Source organism: Callorhinchus milii, unplaced genomic scaffold (genome assembly GCF_018977255.1).
Source record: "Callorhinchus milii isolate IMCB2004 unplaced genomic scaffold, IMCB_Cmil_1.0 Scaffold2, whole genome shotgun sequence".
Taxonomy (NCBI): Eukaryota; Metazoa; Chordata; class Chondrichthyes; order Chimaeriformes; family Callorhinchidae; genus Callorhinchus; species Callorhinchus milii.
The window spans coordinates 115010179-115024302 of NW_024704743.1; the positions used below are offsets into that span (position 1 = coordinate 115010179).

General features: G+C 40.2%; 1 protein-coding gene across 4 annotated transcripts in view; it reads left to right on the forward strand.

The window, feature by feature from the left end:
• Positions 1-14124, forward strand: part of ppp1r42 (protein phosphatase 1, regulatory subunit 42) — a 29030-nt gene that overhangs the window by 1422 nt on the left and 13484 nt on the right. Inside the window, exons 2-7 of one of the 4 annotated variants that reach the window (XM_007886837.1) lie at positions 3168-3424; positions 5398-5564; positions 6145-6283; positions 8193-8309; positions 10370-10487; positions 12128-12256. In XM_007886837.1, the coding sequence (XP_007885028.1) occupies positions 3293-3424; positions 5398-5564; positions 6145-6283; positions 8193-8309; positions 10370-10487; positions 12128-12256 (802 nt within the window). In that variant the 5' untranslated portion in view covers positions 3168-3292. The remainder of the gene's footprint in view (positions 1-3167; positions 3425-5397; positions 5565-6144; positions 6284-8192; positions 8310-10369; positions 10488-12127; positions 12257-14124) is intronic. The other 3 variants (XM_007886845.1, XM_007886850.1, XM_007886854.1) reach the window with 3 other exon arrangements.

Below are 14124 nucleotides of genomic sequence, written 5' to 3' on the forward strand. Positions count from 1 at the left end.
ACCCACCAGCAGGGAACATACACCCACCAGCAGGTAACATACACCCACCAGCAGGTAACATACACCCACCAGCAGGGAATATTCACCCACCAGCAGGTAACATACACCCACCAGCAGGGAACATGCACCCACCAGCAGGTAACATGCACCCACCAGCAGGTAACATGCACCCACCAGCAGGTAACATGCACCCACCCACCAGCAGGTAACATACACCCACCAGCAGGTAACATACACCCACCAGCGGGTAACATACACCCACCAGCAGGTAACATACACCCACCAGCAGGTAACATGCACCCACCAGCAGGGAACATACACCCACCAGCAGGGAACATACACCCACCAGCAGGGAACATGCACCCACCAGCAGGGAACATGCACCCACCAGCAGGTAACATACACCCACCAGCAGGTAACATACACCCACCAGCAGGTAACATACACCCACCAGCAGGGAACATGCACCCACCAGCAGGGAACATACACCCACCAGCAGGGAACATACACCCACCAGCAGGTAACATGCACCCACCAGCAGGGAACATGCACCCACCAGCGGGTAACATGCACCCACCCACCAGCAGGGAACATGCACCCACCAGCAGGTAACATACACCCACCAGCAGGTAACATGCACCCACCAGCAGGTAACATGCACCCACCAGCAGGTAACATACACCCACCAGCAGGTAACATACACCCACCAGCAGGTAACATGCACCCACCAGCAGGTAACATGCACCCACCAGCAGGGAACATACACCCACCAGAAGGGAACATACACCCACCAGCAGGTAACATACACCCACCAGCAGGTAACATACACCCACCAGCAGGGAACATTCACCCACCAGCAGGGAACATACACCCACCAGCAGGGAACATGCACCCACCAGCAGGGAACATGCACCCACCAGCAGGGAACATACACCCACCAGCAGGGAACATACACCCACCAGCGGGTAACATGCACCCACCAGCAGGTAACATACACCCACCAGCAGGTAACATGCACCCACCAGCAGGGAACATACACCCACCAGCAGGGAACATACACCCACCAGCAGGTAACATACACCCACCAGCAGGTAACATACACCCACCAGCAGGTAACATGCACCCACCAGCAGGGAACATGCACCCACCAGCAGGGAACATGCACCCACCAGCAGGTAACATGCACCCACCAGTAGGGAACATGCACCCACCAGCAGGTAACATACACCCACCAGCAGGGAACATACACCCACCAGCAGGGAACATACACCCACCAGCAGGTAACATACACCCACCAGCAGGTAACATACACCCACCAGCAGGGAATATTCACCCACCAGCAGGTAACATACACCCACCAGCAGGGAACATGCACCCACCAGCAGGTAACATGCACCCACCAGCAGGTAACATGCACCCACCAGCAGGTAACATGCACCCACCAGCAGGGAACATGCACCCACCAGCAGGTAACATGCACCCACCAGCAGGTAACATGCACCCACCAGCAGGTAACATACACCCACCAGCAGGGAACATACACCCACCAGCAGGGAACATACACCCACCAGCAGGGAACATACACCCACCAGCAGGTAACATACACCCACCAGCAGGTAACATACACCCACCATCAGGGAACATACACCCACCAGCAGGGAACATACAACCACCAACAAGTAACATACACCCACCAACAGGTAACACACAACTACCAACAGGAAACATACAACCACATCAACCACCAACATGTAACATACAACCAGCAACAGGTAACATACAACCACCAATAACCTCCTCCAGATTGGTTACCAACATTTCCAGAATAATTGACCCGGAAGGAACCCATAAAATTAACAACTATTTACCCTGGATAGGTTTCAAGACATTTATCAATATTAAGATTTAGGCAGCGGTTAGAGCAACTCAGGCTTTACTTTTGTAGTTTAATATTGTGTGGGTAACATACCAATCATAATTGGACTGTTACATTAGTCATGCCTAGTTTCCATTATTCAATTGAATATCAGAATTTGATCCAACATAAAATACCAGTGTCTCTTTTATACCAGTGTCCCGCTTTGTTTCCATGTCCTGCCTTGGGCTCTACACTATCTTACCTGTCAAATGTTATAATCAAAAAACTTATGAATTTCATTTCTCAGTGTGAATGTTAGAACTGTAATTGCAAATTCTTATACTCGTCATAGTATATACCACAATATAGATGTTTTCCTTTCTGTAGTGATATGTCAACGTTTGTCAGTTGAGAACATTCTCAATCTGAGTTAGAAGCTTATAGGTTCAAACCTAATGTTGGGATTTTGAGCTCACAAACACTGCTGGAGGAGCACTGGAGCTGCTATCCTGGAGATGAGACGTTGAATCAAGATGGACGTTAAAGATCCCATGGCACTATTCGAAAAGTGAAGAGTTTTTCCCAGTGTCTTGGCCAACAAATCCCCAAAATAAAATTGTGCATTCAATTCTTGTCTGTTTGTAGGACGTGACTGTCTTCAAATTGGCAGTTCCATTCACTTAGGCAGTCACTACACTTTGCAGTAAAATCCTGAGACGTCCTCCCTAAGTGAAATATCAAATGCAAGGATTATTATTGTTGTCATTTAAAATTATAGCCTAGAATGTGAGAAATGAGCCTGAATCAACCTGAACGCAATGCTTTACTGTGGTTAGAAGTGAAGAACCGATTAAAAGGTAATTATAGCTACTGTTGGTATGACTAAAATGTCAACTGGTTGATGAATTGACTGTGCAATAGGCTTTTGTAAATACTACACTGTACGTCTTTGATACAAAATAATTTGTTAGGTTTGGCAATAAAAACAGAAGAAAAAGATTAAAGTAATTGAAAAATTTAAAAGTGGCTATTACACAGACATTTAATCAATTAGTTACATTGACATTTTAATCACTATTTGCAGTCGCTGTCAGAATCTGCTTCTACAATGATCATAAATAGTCCATACTTTTACTTCCAACCGCGTGAAAGAAAATTATTTTTCCGTTCATGTTTATTTCTGGCACAAATGGATTACATATTTATTTTATGAGCCAAAAGCCTTTTTTTTAAAAAAAGTCTTCAGTAAAAGTATATTTGTTGTCTTGTGTTTAATTTGACATGCATTTTCTTTTATTTCTTAAATTAGGTTTCACAAAATTCAGTTTGGCTCTCTTTTGGAAATATTCAAGATTTTAAAACTCAAATCAACAGTGTGAACTGGAATTGTTGCAACTTTGTTTTGGATTTCATTAACATTTGCTATATAAAAAAATGGTTCGGCTTACAATTGATGTAATTGCCAAAAATAGTCTTCATGTAAAGAACAGAAGAGCTGAACCACTGGGACAGTATCTGAAAAAATTGACTCATCTGAATTTTTCTGACAAGAACATTGATGAAATTGTAAGTTTACTTAATTGATTTAGAGATTCAATGTCAGATCTTTCAGTGCTTGATTATTGCTTGTGTTTCAAATTTATTCCAATTTCTTTACATTAATGTAAGTGCTTATAGCAATCTAAGGTTCTCAGACAGTAAGTCCAGTCACGATTGAGTTCAGGAGTCAAAATAGATAAAAGGTCTGATATGATATTGTTATGGCACAGATACCCTTCAGCAATTTTTGTAAGAATTAAGTAATACAGTACTTAAAATGGAGAGACATGCAGCATCCAATTGCGCGCAGCAGTGTCCCCCAGACAATCGTGGAATGAGTGACTAAATTATTATTATTTTTGAAGGGATTATTACCACCGGAAAAGCAATCCACCTATCGACTAACAACCACGTTCCTACTTACTGCTAGGTGAACAGGGGCATGTGGAGTAAGGAAACTTACCCAATGTTTCACCCTGCCCGGGAATCTAATCCAGATCCTCTTGTTTGCGAGGCGAGGGGTCTAACCTCCAAGCTACAAGTCTCCAATATACAGAACTTAATAATAAAAACAAAGCACACAAATCATTTTCACGAATGAGGCTTCATGTTTATTCAGTGTTCAATGCAGATAGATTCCATTCAAGGACAACATATCTTCCTCACCACTTGATTAAGATGTCAATCCTCGGCAAATCGACCTTTTGACAGGTGCCATTTTTAATGTTGGCATTTTTTTTCGGCATCCTTCTTACATGGGCTCTTACTTGGTAGGTCGCTTGCTGAGGATGCTTCTTCCGATGCTTCTTCCTACTACCTAAGTTGAGGCGCCTCATGTGTCCCCTTCGGCAGGAAAACTTTGGTATGCACGGCTTCATGACTTGAGTTCCTTCAAAACCCTTACTTCACTAGTATTGTTTGATATTCTGCTATGCCTTACAGGCAATTTTATATGTGGCATGTCCATTATGATGCAAGCCATTTTTGTAAGGTCATGCCTTATCAAGTCATTACACTCATGTCTTGAGACCACTGCCATATGAGATAGGCCAAAAATTGTGGGGCATTTGGCAAATCTTGTGGGAAATTGCAGAGGGCTGATTGGTGCTATTGAGAGACGCATTTCTTAAAACAAGCCGGATTAAAACTATAGGCATATATTTCCTGAACCTGTAGTTATGTTTAAAATACTAAAATACTAAGAATTTTAGTTTGAATAGTACAGCCCTTACCAAGAATTGATGGCAGGAGCTCAGTTTAGGCCGGGCACTGGGCAAAGCCAGTTTCCCTCTAACGCCGCTTCCGCAATCCCACGCATGAACGACTGGATCCGCTCCGCCCACAGTAGCAGCCGTCGAGCAAACAGCACAAGAGGCCCAGGGGCTAACACACTGTGTGTACAGATTTGTAGCAGAGGGGGTTGTTTGTAGCAGATTCCCTAGAGTGAGGCTGCACTTTTGTATTTGCCCAGTTGATGACCACAAATGCATTCACAACACCCGAGAAGGCACATTGGTCTTCAGTGAACAGTTGTGTTTCCTGATATGCATTGGAACTACTCTATTGAAGGAAAACAATGGTACGAGGCGGCCACGGAATGCGCTCCTACTTTCAAGGAGAATATCCTTAATGGTTCAGGTCAAGATAGTCTTGATTTCGCAGGTGCAATGCACAAATAAAACTGGCACTTTATATAACTATAAAAGTTTGAGTAGCCTTTCTGTGTGCAGATAAAAAACTCTCAACCACTGAATGAAGCTCATGCATTATTAATGATTGTGTAATCTATGCTTGGATACTGTATGTTTCATAAGTGATGACTGGTTTTTCAGCACAATGCAAGATATTGTTTAGCAATAAAATATTTTACTTTATATGGAATGCACTGCTGTTTGTGCGTTAAGTCAATTATTGCCACTGCAGCTGCCTCTCTTGCATGTTACCTGCATGTGTTCTATTCCATTTGTTTTTCAAAAATAATGTTTGCTTTTTTATTTCAGGATGACCTCTCTGTATGCAAGAACCTATCTGTTTTGTATTTATATGACAACAGCATCAAAGAGATTCGTAATTTAGGCTGCATCTCTAATCTCACTCATCTTTATCTGCAGAATAATAATATAAGCCATATCGAAAATCTTTCTTTATTGGAAAAACTCACCAAATTGTAAGTCAATGCTTATTTCTTTTTTAAATAGAGAGTGAAAGTAGCAAAAATGATATGTGCTCAAAGATAAATACGGTTAACACAAATTAATTTAAATATTTATAATATAGAAAGTATTCCTCTCACAAGGAATGTTGTTTGTGCTGATCCGTGGTTGACCCACCGTATTAGTTCAGTGACGTTCATTTTTCTTGGTACCCGGTTAGTTTTAGAAAGGTAAAATATTGATTTCTTGAGCATAGCAGATGAGAGTATAGGAAACAAAACATTTCTCTGGTTTGTTCCCGATTAGAAGAATTCAAATTCTGATTAGATTTTATATCCAATAAATATGTGAAATTTACAAAATTAGTACTGAGCTGTGTTTCCACATTGTTATGGACTTCAAAGAGAAATATGAGGTTTAAAACCTAAAATTAGATCATTAGAAACTTCAGAAAATGTATTCGTGGGTAGATTTCTCTCTGAGATGGCAGTAATGAGTTAACAATAATAGTCATTGTACTTGTATCTGTGCAGCGTTCCTTTCTAGTGTGGCAACTGAGAATATAAGGCATATATGATCATTTTTGTCATACAGGTATCTAGGTGGTAACCGCATCTCTGTTGTCGAGGAGCTGGATGGTTTAACAGAACTCAGGGAACTTCATCTGGAGAATCAACAACTTCCTCTTGGAGAAAAGCTCCTGTTTGATCCTAGGACTCTCCAGAGTCTGTCGGTAAACAACAGCTACAATTTATTTTGATACATTAACTGTTCGTAGATACCGTAACAATATGATCTATATATCTTAATAAAAATGTCTTTCTACAGATTAGACATTCAGAGCCATGTGACTCCATATTGAAATGTTCTGTCCAAAATTCTTTATAAATGATGTTTTGTTCAGAACTTTGATACGCATAATTTGGAAATGTTTTGTCAGGTGTTTATGGTGATGTGATGCAGATTTCCAAATGATCATCTCTGGCACCTCTGGATAGGTCCATCTCTGGGGACCTATTTGTCCTCTTAGGTTTCTACCACAAGATTTCATTTGTACTAGCTACTCAAACCATTGCCCCAAGGATTATTCTCATGTCACAAAAGAGCAAAAAGAATATTGATATTGGGCTTCAGAGTCTCTGGAGAATAACCACATCTGAGAGATTCTCTCTTTATTTCCTAATGTTTTGTTTTCTTGACTGTAAAGACATGGAATTTCTAATGGAGATTTGGGAAGGTATTTCATGTTTCGTGTAGAAATTCAAATTGTATTATTAGTTTTCTGATCTTGAATAGATAAGGACAATAAAACAAATGTTTAAATCAATTTTCACCAATAAGTACCCCTTTTCTTTGTGTAAAAATCAGCTGATGCAACATTTAATTATTAATATAATAACCTTAATGTTCCTTATGAATATCTCACTGGTGAGTCAGTTTTTGGCATAAAGCAATGTTATTTGCAATTGTGGGTGCCCTACTTTCATAATAATAATGATACATTTAGAAAGTTAAGAGAAAAGCAGTGAGGATAATTCTAGATTTAAGGCATTAACTTGTGGGGAAAGTTTGTTTTCATTAGAGAAAAGGAAATTGAGGTGTGTTTTAAGTCTTTAAAAGGCTAAGAAATATGGATAATATGGATATTATTTGTCTTAGACTGTGAGTTAAAAACTGGAGGAAATAGGGTTCAATAGAACAAACTCAAGTGTCAGATTAATGCACCATTGAGTTATGCCATTGAGGCACCATATAATAAAAGAAAAAGTTTCCCTCACAATCCAAATGTTATTTTCTGAACATCAACTGTAGATTATCATTGATTAATAAACCTGACGTGATTCATTTGTATATTATGAATATACTGTGAAATTGTCATCAGATTTCTACAATCCAATGGCCTGTTGTCATTCACTACCAAGGCCCACAAACGAACAATGGCCACTTGGCAGGGTAGTGGAGGGCAATCAGTGCCTGTGAAACTGCACTCCAGCGAGCGAAGGCCAGAGAGGCAAATGCCACTGTGGAAAAAATTAGAAAAATAATTGGATGTACTAAAAAAACATTAAAAAGAAAATGTTATCACTATCAGTACCTCATCTCATATTCAAGCTCCATCTAAGACCAACCTCTTTGACCGACCAGGCTTTTGGTCATCTTTCCCTCCCAGCCCTCTCCTCATACCCCACCCCTCGCTTGAGTGCCAATCTGGGCTTGTTAAGCACCTTGGGATATCCTCCTGACATGGAAGGCACTATATACTGTAAATTTGTATTTTATTGTTTTGCTAACAATTGAAAGACTTTAAATATAATTGTGTACATTTGTCAAAAAGTATTTTTTGTAAAAAAAAAGGATAATTGATCTTGAGAAGATCTGTGACTGGCAATTGTTCCTAATTATCTACTATCTCTGTTTAATGTGATTAATAAAATTATTAATATTGACATTATGAATTTACATGTGTTGATGGTTACCATTGACAAACATTCTGCTAGAAGCCTAATTGTGTGGTTCATACAGCAAAATATAAAAATATGAGAAACAAATAAATGTTTATTTGTAGAGTAAATGGTGACTTTAAAAAGTAACAAACCATGTTTAATGTAGTGTACAGTAATTATTGATTCTTATCTATGCAGAAATCGTTAAGTCTTTTGAATGTCAAGAAAAATAACATTGATGAGATTAAACAATTATCTTGTCTTAAGAACCTGAATCAGTTAATGGCGGGAGAAAATCAGATTCAAGATCTAAAGGTAAACTTTCTTCTTATAAAACAAGAAAAAGGACATCTTAAAGCAAGTCTTCAAGTTTTTTTTAATACCATTACTTTATCCACCAACATTTTCAAAAAAATCACATTTATACAATCTCTGTACATTATTGATTGAATATATTGGATCAGAAAAGATAAATTCATTCTCCTTACAATTTAGTCAGGAACAAGAGAAACATTATAGATTTTCTTAAATAGATTATGACAGTCAGTCAGCAGGTTGACAAATTGGTGCCTGCAGATGCAGTTAACACAGTTGAGCTCGACAGGGAGGATAAAGATTGGAGCACTGTGGTCAAATACAGGTTCATAACTGGTCATCATTAAATGAAGAAAAGCCTGCCACAGTGTCTACTGAGCCAGTCGATGTTCATGCCTTGAATATAATTTGCTCTTGAGCATTTTGTGGCAGACCTCTGAGTGATGAGTATGACATGATCATTTATCAAAGCAGAAGAGGCCACTAAAGTGAGTCCCTTTAGAACTGATTATCGAATGGTTGGAAAATGGAACCACTTTATTAGAGGCAGGAAGGCAATGAACAATCAGACAAGTCCAAAGGGTAATCATATTTCCACTAGGACTAATGGTCTCTTAGATAAACACTCTATTTGAGACTATCTTGGCCTAAAACTGAGTGACTTGTCAGTTAAATCAGTCAAGCACCTCCAGGTAGGCTTTTCAAAGATGAGTGAGTAAATTACCTTTTTTAAAAATATATATTTTTTCATTATTGAAACCTACAAAGTTAAATAAAAAATGGATTTGTGGTCTGTGAATATACTTGCAAAATGTAAGAATTTATGGTTAAACCTTGTACATAAAGAACATAAGAACATAATAAATGCTAGACAAAAGAAGACCAAGGTCCATCTAGTTCGCCTTCCACCTTCCTGGCAGTCACATGCACAAATGACCTATGTACTATATCCCATAATGTTATTCCCTAAAAGAATACTAATCTGTGAAAGAATCAACACTTTCTGCTTCAACCGTCTCCCTTGGGAGCTGGTTCCACAGGTTCACTATTCGCTCACTGAAATAGTGTTTGCGTAGATTTGTTCTGAATTTACCCCCTTCAATGGCAAGCTGTGTCCTCTGCTTTTCTATTCTGGACAAGTTGAAAGATTGATAATTATTTTAGCTATTAATTAAATATTTTGCATAACGAGCTCATAGAAAACTTTAGAGAACAAATAGAAATAATCCTTATATTTAATATAGCACCTTTCGCGTTGGTAGGACATCTCAAAGAACTTCACATGATAAACTGTAAAGTGGAGTGACTGTGTATCTTATGAATGAATGCAGCAACAAATTTGCGCACAGCCATGAGGTGAATGATCAATTTAATTTGGGAGTTTGTTGGCCAGAACAATGGGAGAAACTCCCTTCTCTTTTTAAATAGTGCTATCGAATCTTTAACATCCACCTGAACAGGCAGATAAGATCTCAGTTGAACGTCTCAACCAAAGGACAGCACCTCCAATAATGCAGCAGGTGCATAATAATATTAATAATAATAATAATCCTTGCAGTTGATATAGAGCTTTTCACGTCTTCTAGACGTCTCAAAGCGCTTCACAGAATATGCTGTAAAGTGAATTGACTGAATATTTGTGGGCGAAATGCAGCAGCCAATTGTGCACAGCAGTGTCCCACAAACTGTCGTGGATTGAAATTTATTATTGTTTTTTTTGAGGGACTATTATCAGGCTTGTGGAGCAATAAAACTTGCCCAAGGTTTCACCCTGCCGGGAATCAAACCCAGGTCTCTCGCTTGCAAAGCCAGCACTCTAACCACAGAGCTACATGTACTGCATTGAAGTGTCGGCATAGACTATATGAGTTCCAAGTCCTCATGTCAGGCTTCAACCTATCTTCCGATTCAGAGGCAAGAGTGCTACCAACCGAGCCCCTGACATGCATTTATAATGTATAGAGGAACAATGAATGGAAATAAATCACATTGTAACTTATTGAGAACTTAATGAGCCAATGAATTTGGATATTTAATCATTCCTTTATTCACACATTCAGGAACTGGAATATACACTGAGCCAGTGGCAAAACCTCTGGTATCTGGATCTGACTGGAAACCCTGTATGCCAGGAACCAAAATACAGAGATAAAGTAATAGTGGTGTCTTCAAACCTTGGTAAGGAAAGATTGCTTGGTTGTTTCAATATCCACAGATAAATAAATGTAGGCTTCCATTTTAGTACAAACATTCAGTATGGAATGAACTATGAAGTGTTGTTCTTATTATATGAAAAAATCATGCTTTTTTCAATTCTTATAGTTTTCATATCCTTATTCTTGGTCCGTAGAAAATTAGATTATTTATAGATCTAAGAAAACTGAATAGAAGTAGCTACTGTTTATTTAGCACAGAGCAAAGAATATGTTAATAAATAGGTTTGGTATAGTCACAAAAATATGCTCTCCCCAGTTATATGTGACATTCGGTGAAATGTTTCCCACTGCATTGAGACTTTCATGCAGATGCTAAATAATATTACGAACAGCAGCTTAATGTAGTATACATTTCCAGCCACCCAGATGGTAGTGTTATGTTTGCATACATTTCTCAACAAACCAGGAATGCAGAATAAACAGAAAATAACAATGCCTGAATTCATAAAGATTTTATACAATATTCAAGAAAAACTCACCAGTGATAATAAAATAAAGTCAAAATAAAGTGACTGTATTTCAAAAAACCATTCAGTTAAAAAATGTGACAGTTAGATTGCCCTAAATCTTACATACTTACCTTTGACATTTCAATTAGGTCAGTCAGAAAATAATTCAGTTAGTCAGTTAATATAATTTATGGAATAATCAATCAGTGTTGATGACAGTTCAGAATTCTGGGGTAGTTGATAGTCGACACACACCTTAGTTAAATTCATTCAAAGTTCTATGTATTTTTTTCACCAATTCAATTTTCCAAATTTTGTTCCCCATCGTCTTCTATGGTTTCTGTTACTCTTTTCAATTTTGTCTCCTTCCCTTTTTTGTTCTCCTGATGTTTTATTCACCCCATATCGCTTTTGATTTCATTATTTACAATGTGACCCCAGTCTGTGAGACGCTTTACATGCCGTATTTATACTATATATGTGGCAACAAATTAGGCACATTCTGTTACAGTTTCTTTAATTTTCTTCCATCCTTGGCTAATTAGCTCTTAATAACATTAAAAAAAACACATGTGTTCAGGTGTTCTGAATATTCTGAAGATGCAGAATGCCAATTCAACGCACGTGCAATAGGAAGACTAAAATCTGGCTTAATACTCTACATTTCTGGACTGCTTTCAATTCAAACCGAATAAATACAGTAAGAGAGGCAGTTAAGTGCATAAGGAAGACCCAGGTTTGAATTGTAGTCTAACAGCAAGACAGCTGCAAAAAGAGGACTTCTCAATTTCAGGAGTATTTGTTACTAAGAGTTGTTTTGTCAATCAATAGTTTACCCCAAGGCTCAATGTTAGGATAAGGCCTCAACATGTTTTATGTGCCTGTCCAAATTAATCATGGATTAACACAATTATCTCATTTTAATTCTTTCTTTTTTCTTTCTTCATCCAACAACCTTATCTTTCTATCATTCATTTTATCCCCCTCATGAGGAAGTTGAAGAATCTCAATGAACACTGTAAAAGAAACATATAATGCTAAAAATGGGTAGTCAGTCATTCACCTTATTAACTATGATAGCTTTCTTGAGTTGTTGCTTGTCTCCAGTTAATCCCTCTTTATAATAATTTAGAGGCTTCCTCTTTATCTACAGAGGTTCTTGATGAGAAGGAAGTAAAAGATACAGCCAGACAATTTCTACTGAACTGGAAAGCTTGCCGAGATGCCAAGAAGAAAAGCCTAGATGAAAAAAGTGACAAGGATGAATTCCAACAAATGTTAAGTAAGTACAGTATCTTTTTAATCAAGAAATCTAGATGATGGACCAAGGCTCAGAGTTATGGGCACTGTAAACAGTTTTTTTTAAAAAAAGCTTTAAAAAAAGGTTAGATGATGCCTTCAGTTTTTCTAAAATTGTGGTTACATTTTAAATCCCTCCATGCCCTGGCACCTCCCTACCTCTCTGATCTGCTTACTCAAAGACCACTAACCGACCACCGTCTACCTCGACCCCATCCCTAACCCTCTCCTTACCACCCAGCTCCACCTCCTTGCCCCTCTACTCACAAACATCATAAACTTCTCCCTGTCCACTGGTACTGTTCCCACCCCATTAAAAATGGCCGTGATTACTCCTATCCTTAAAAAACCCTCGCTGGACCCATCTCTACTCTCAAACTACCGCCCATCTCCAACCTCCCTTTCCTCTCCAAGGTCCTGGAACGAGCTGTTGCTTCCCAGCTTTGTTCCTTCCTCTCCCACCACTCCCTTCATGAACCCCTCCAGTCGGGTTTCTGTGCCGCCCACAGCACAGAAACAGCCCTGGTCAAAGTTACAAATGACATTCTGTGCACCTGTGACCAGGGCACCTTCTGCCTCCTCGTTCTCCTTGACTCTCTGCTGCCTTCGACACCGTTGACCACTCTATCCTCATCCACCACCTCTCCTCTCAACTCAACCTTCTCAACTCAACTCTGTCCTTGACTGGTTCGGATCGTACATCTCACACCGCCTCCACTTCATCTCCACAAACGCTTTCTCCTCTAGCCCCCGCACCGTCTTGTGCGGCGTTCCTCAGGGCTCTGTCCTTGGTCCTCTCCTCTTCAACATCTATATGCTCCCTCTTGGTGACATCATCCGCAGACATGGGGTCAACTTCAACATGTATGCGGATGACACCCAACTCTACCTCTCTGCCTCCACCCTTGACTCCAGGACAAAGTGCTGTCCTGGATGAGAGCTAACTTTCTTCAGTTGAACATCAACAAGACCAAGGCCCTCCTGATTGGCTCCAGTCAGCGCCTCCACACCTCAGGCGCTGACAGCATTACCACCCATGGTTGCACACTCCACCTTTCTAAGCTAGTCCAGAACCTTGGCATCTTGCTCGATCCTTATGCTTTCTACCCCACATCCGTGACATGACCTGCTCTGCCTTCCCCCACCTCCGCAACATCGCCCAGCTCTGCCACTGTCGCATACCAATAGACCCCCAAAATCCTCATACACGCATTAATTTCATCGAGGCTGACTATGCAAACTCCTTGCTTGTCGGCCTCCCCAACTCCTCCCTCCACAGGCTGCAGATCATCCAGAACTCTGCAGCCCATGTCCTCTCCCACACTAGGCTCCATGACCCTATCACTCCCATCCTCGCCTGACTTCACTGGCTTCCCATCACACAGAGGATACAGTTCAAGATCCTGGTCCTTACCTTCAAAGCCCTCCATAGGCTTGCTCCCCACTACCTCTGCGATCTCCTAAACCATTACCATCCTGCCCGCTCCCTCTGCTCAGTAAGTTCCGGTCTGCTTCATGTCCAGGTTCGCGTCCGAAACTCTGATTGTCCAGCGCCTTGGGACGTTCTCCCAACATGAAAGGCGTTAATCAAATGTTGCTTTTGTTGTTACTCCCCAACCCACTACCCACTGCCCCTGCTCGACTGGCTCCAGCCTCCTGCATGTCCCTCATGCCCTCTGTTCCACCATCAGTGGCCGCACTTTCAGGCACTGCACCCCAAACTCTGGAATATTTTTCCTCTATCCCTCCGCTTTGCCCCTTTGCCCCTTGGAGCCAAGGAGCTCCAAGGAGAATTCCCGACTTCCCTCCCTCTCCCCCAAGGAGGATAGTCATTATGATATTTTTTACCTT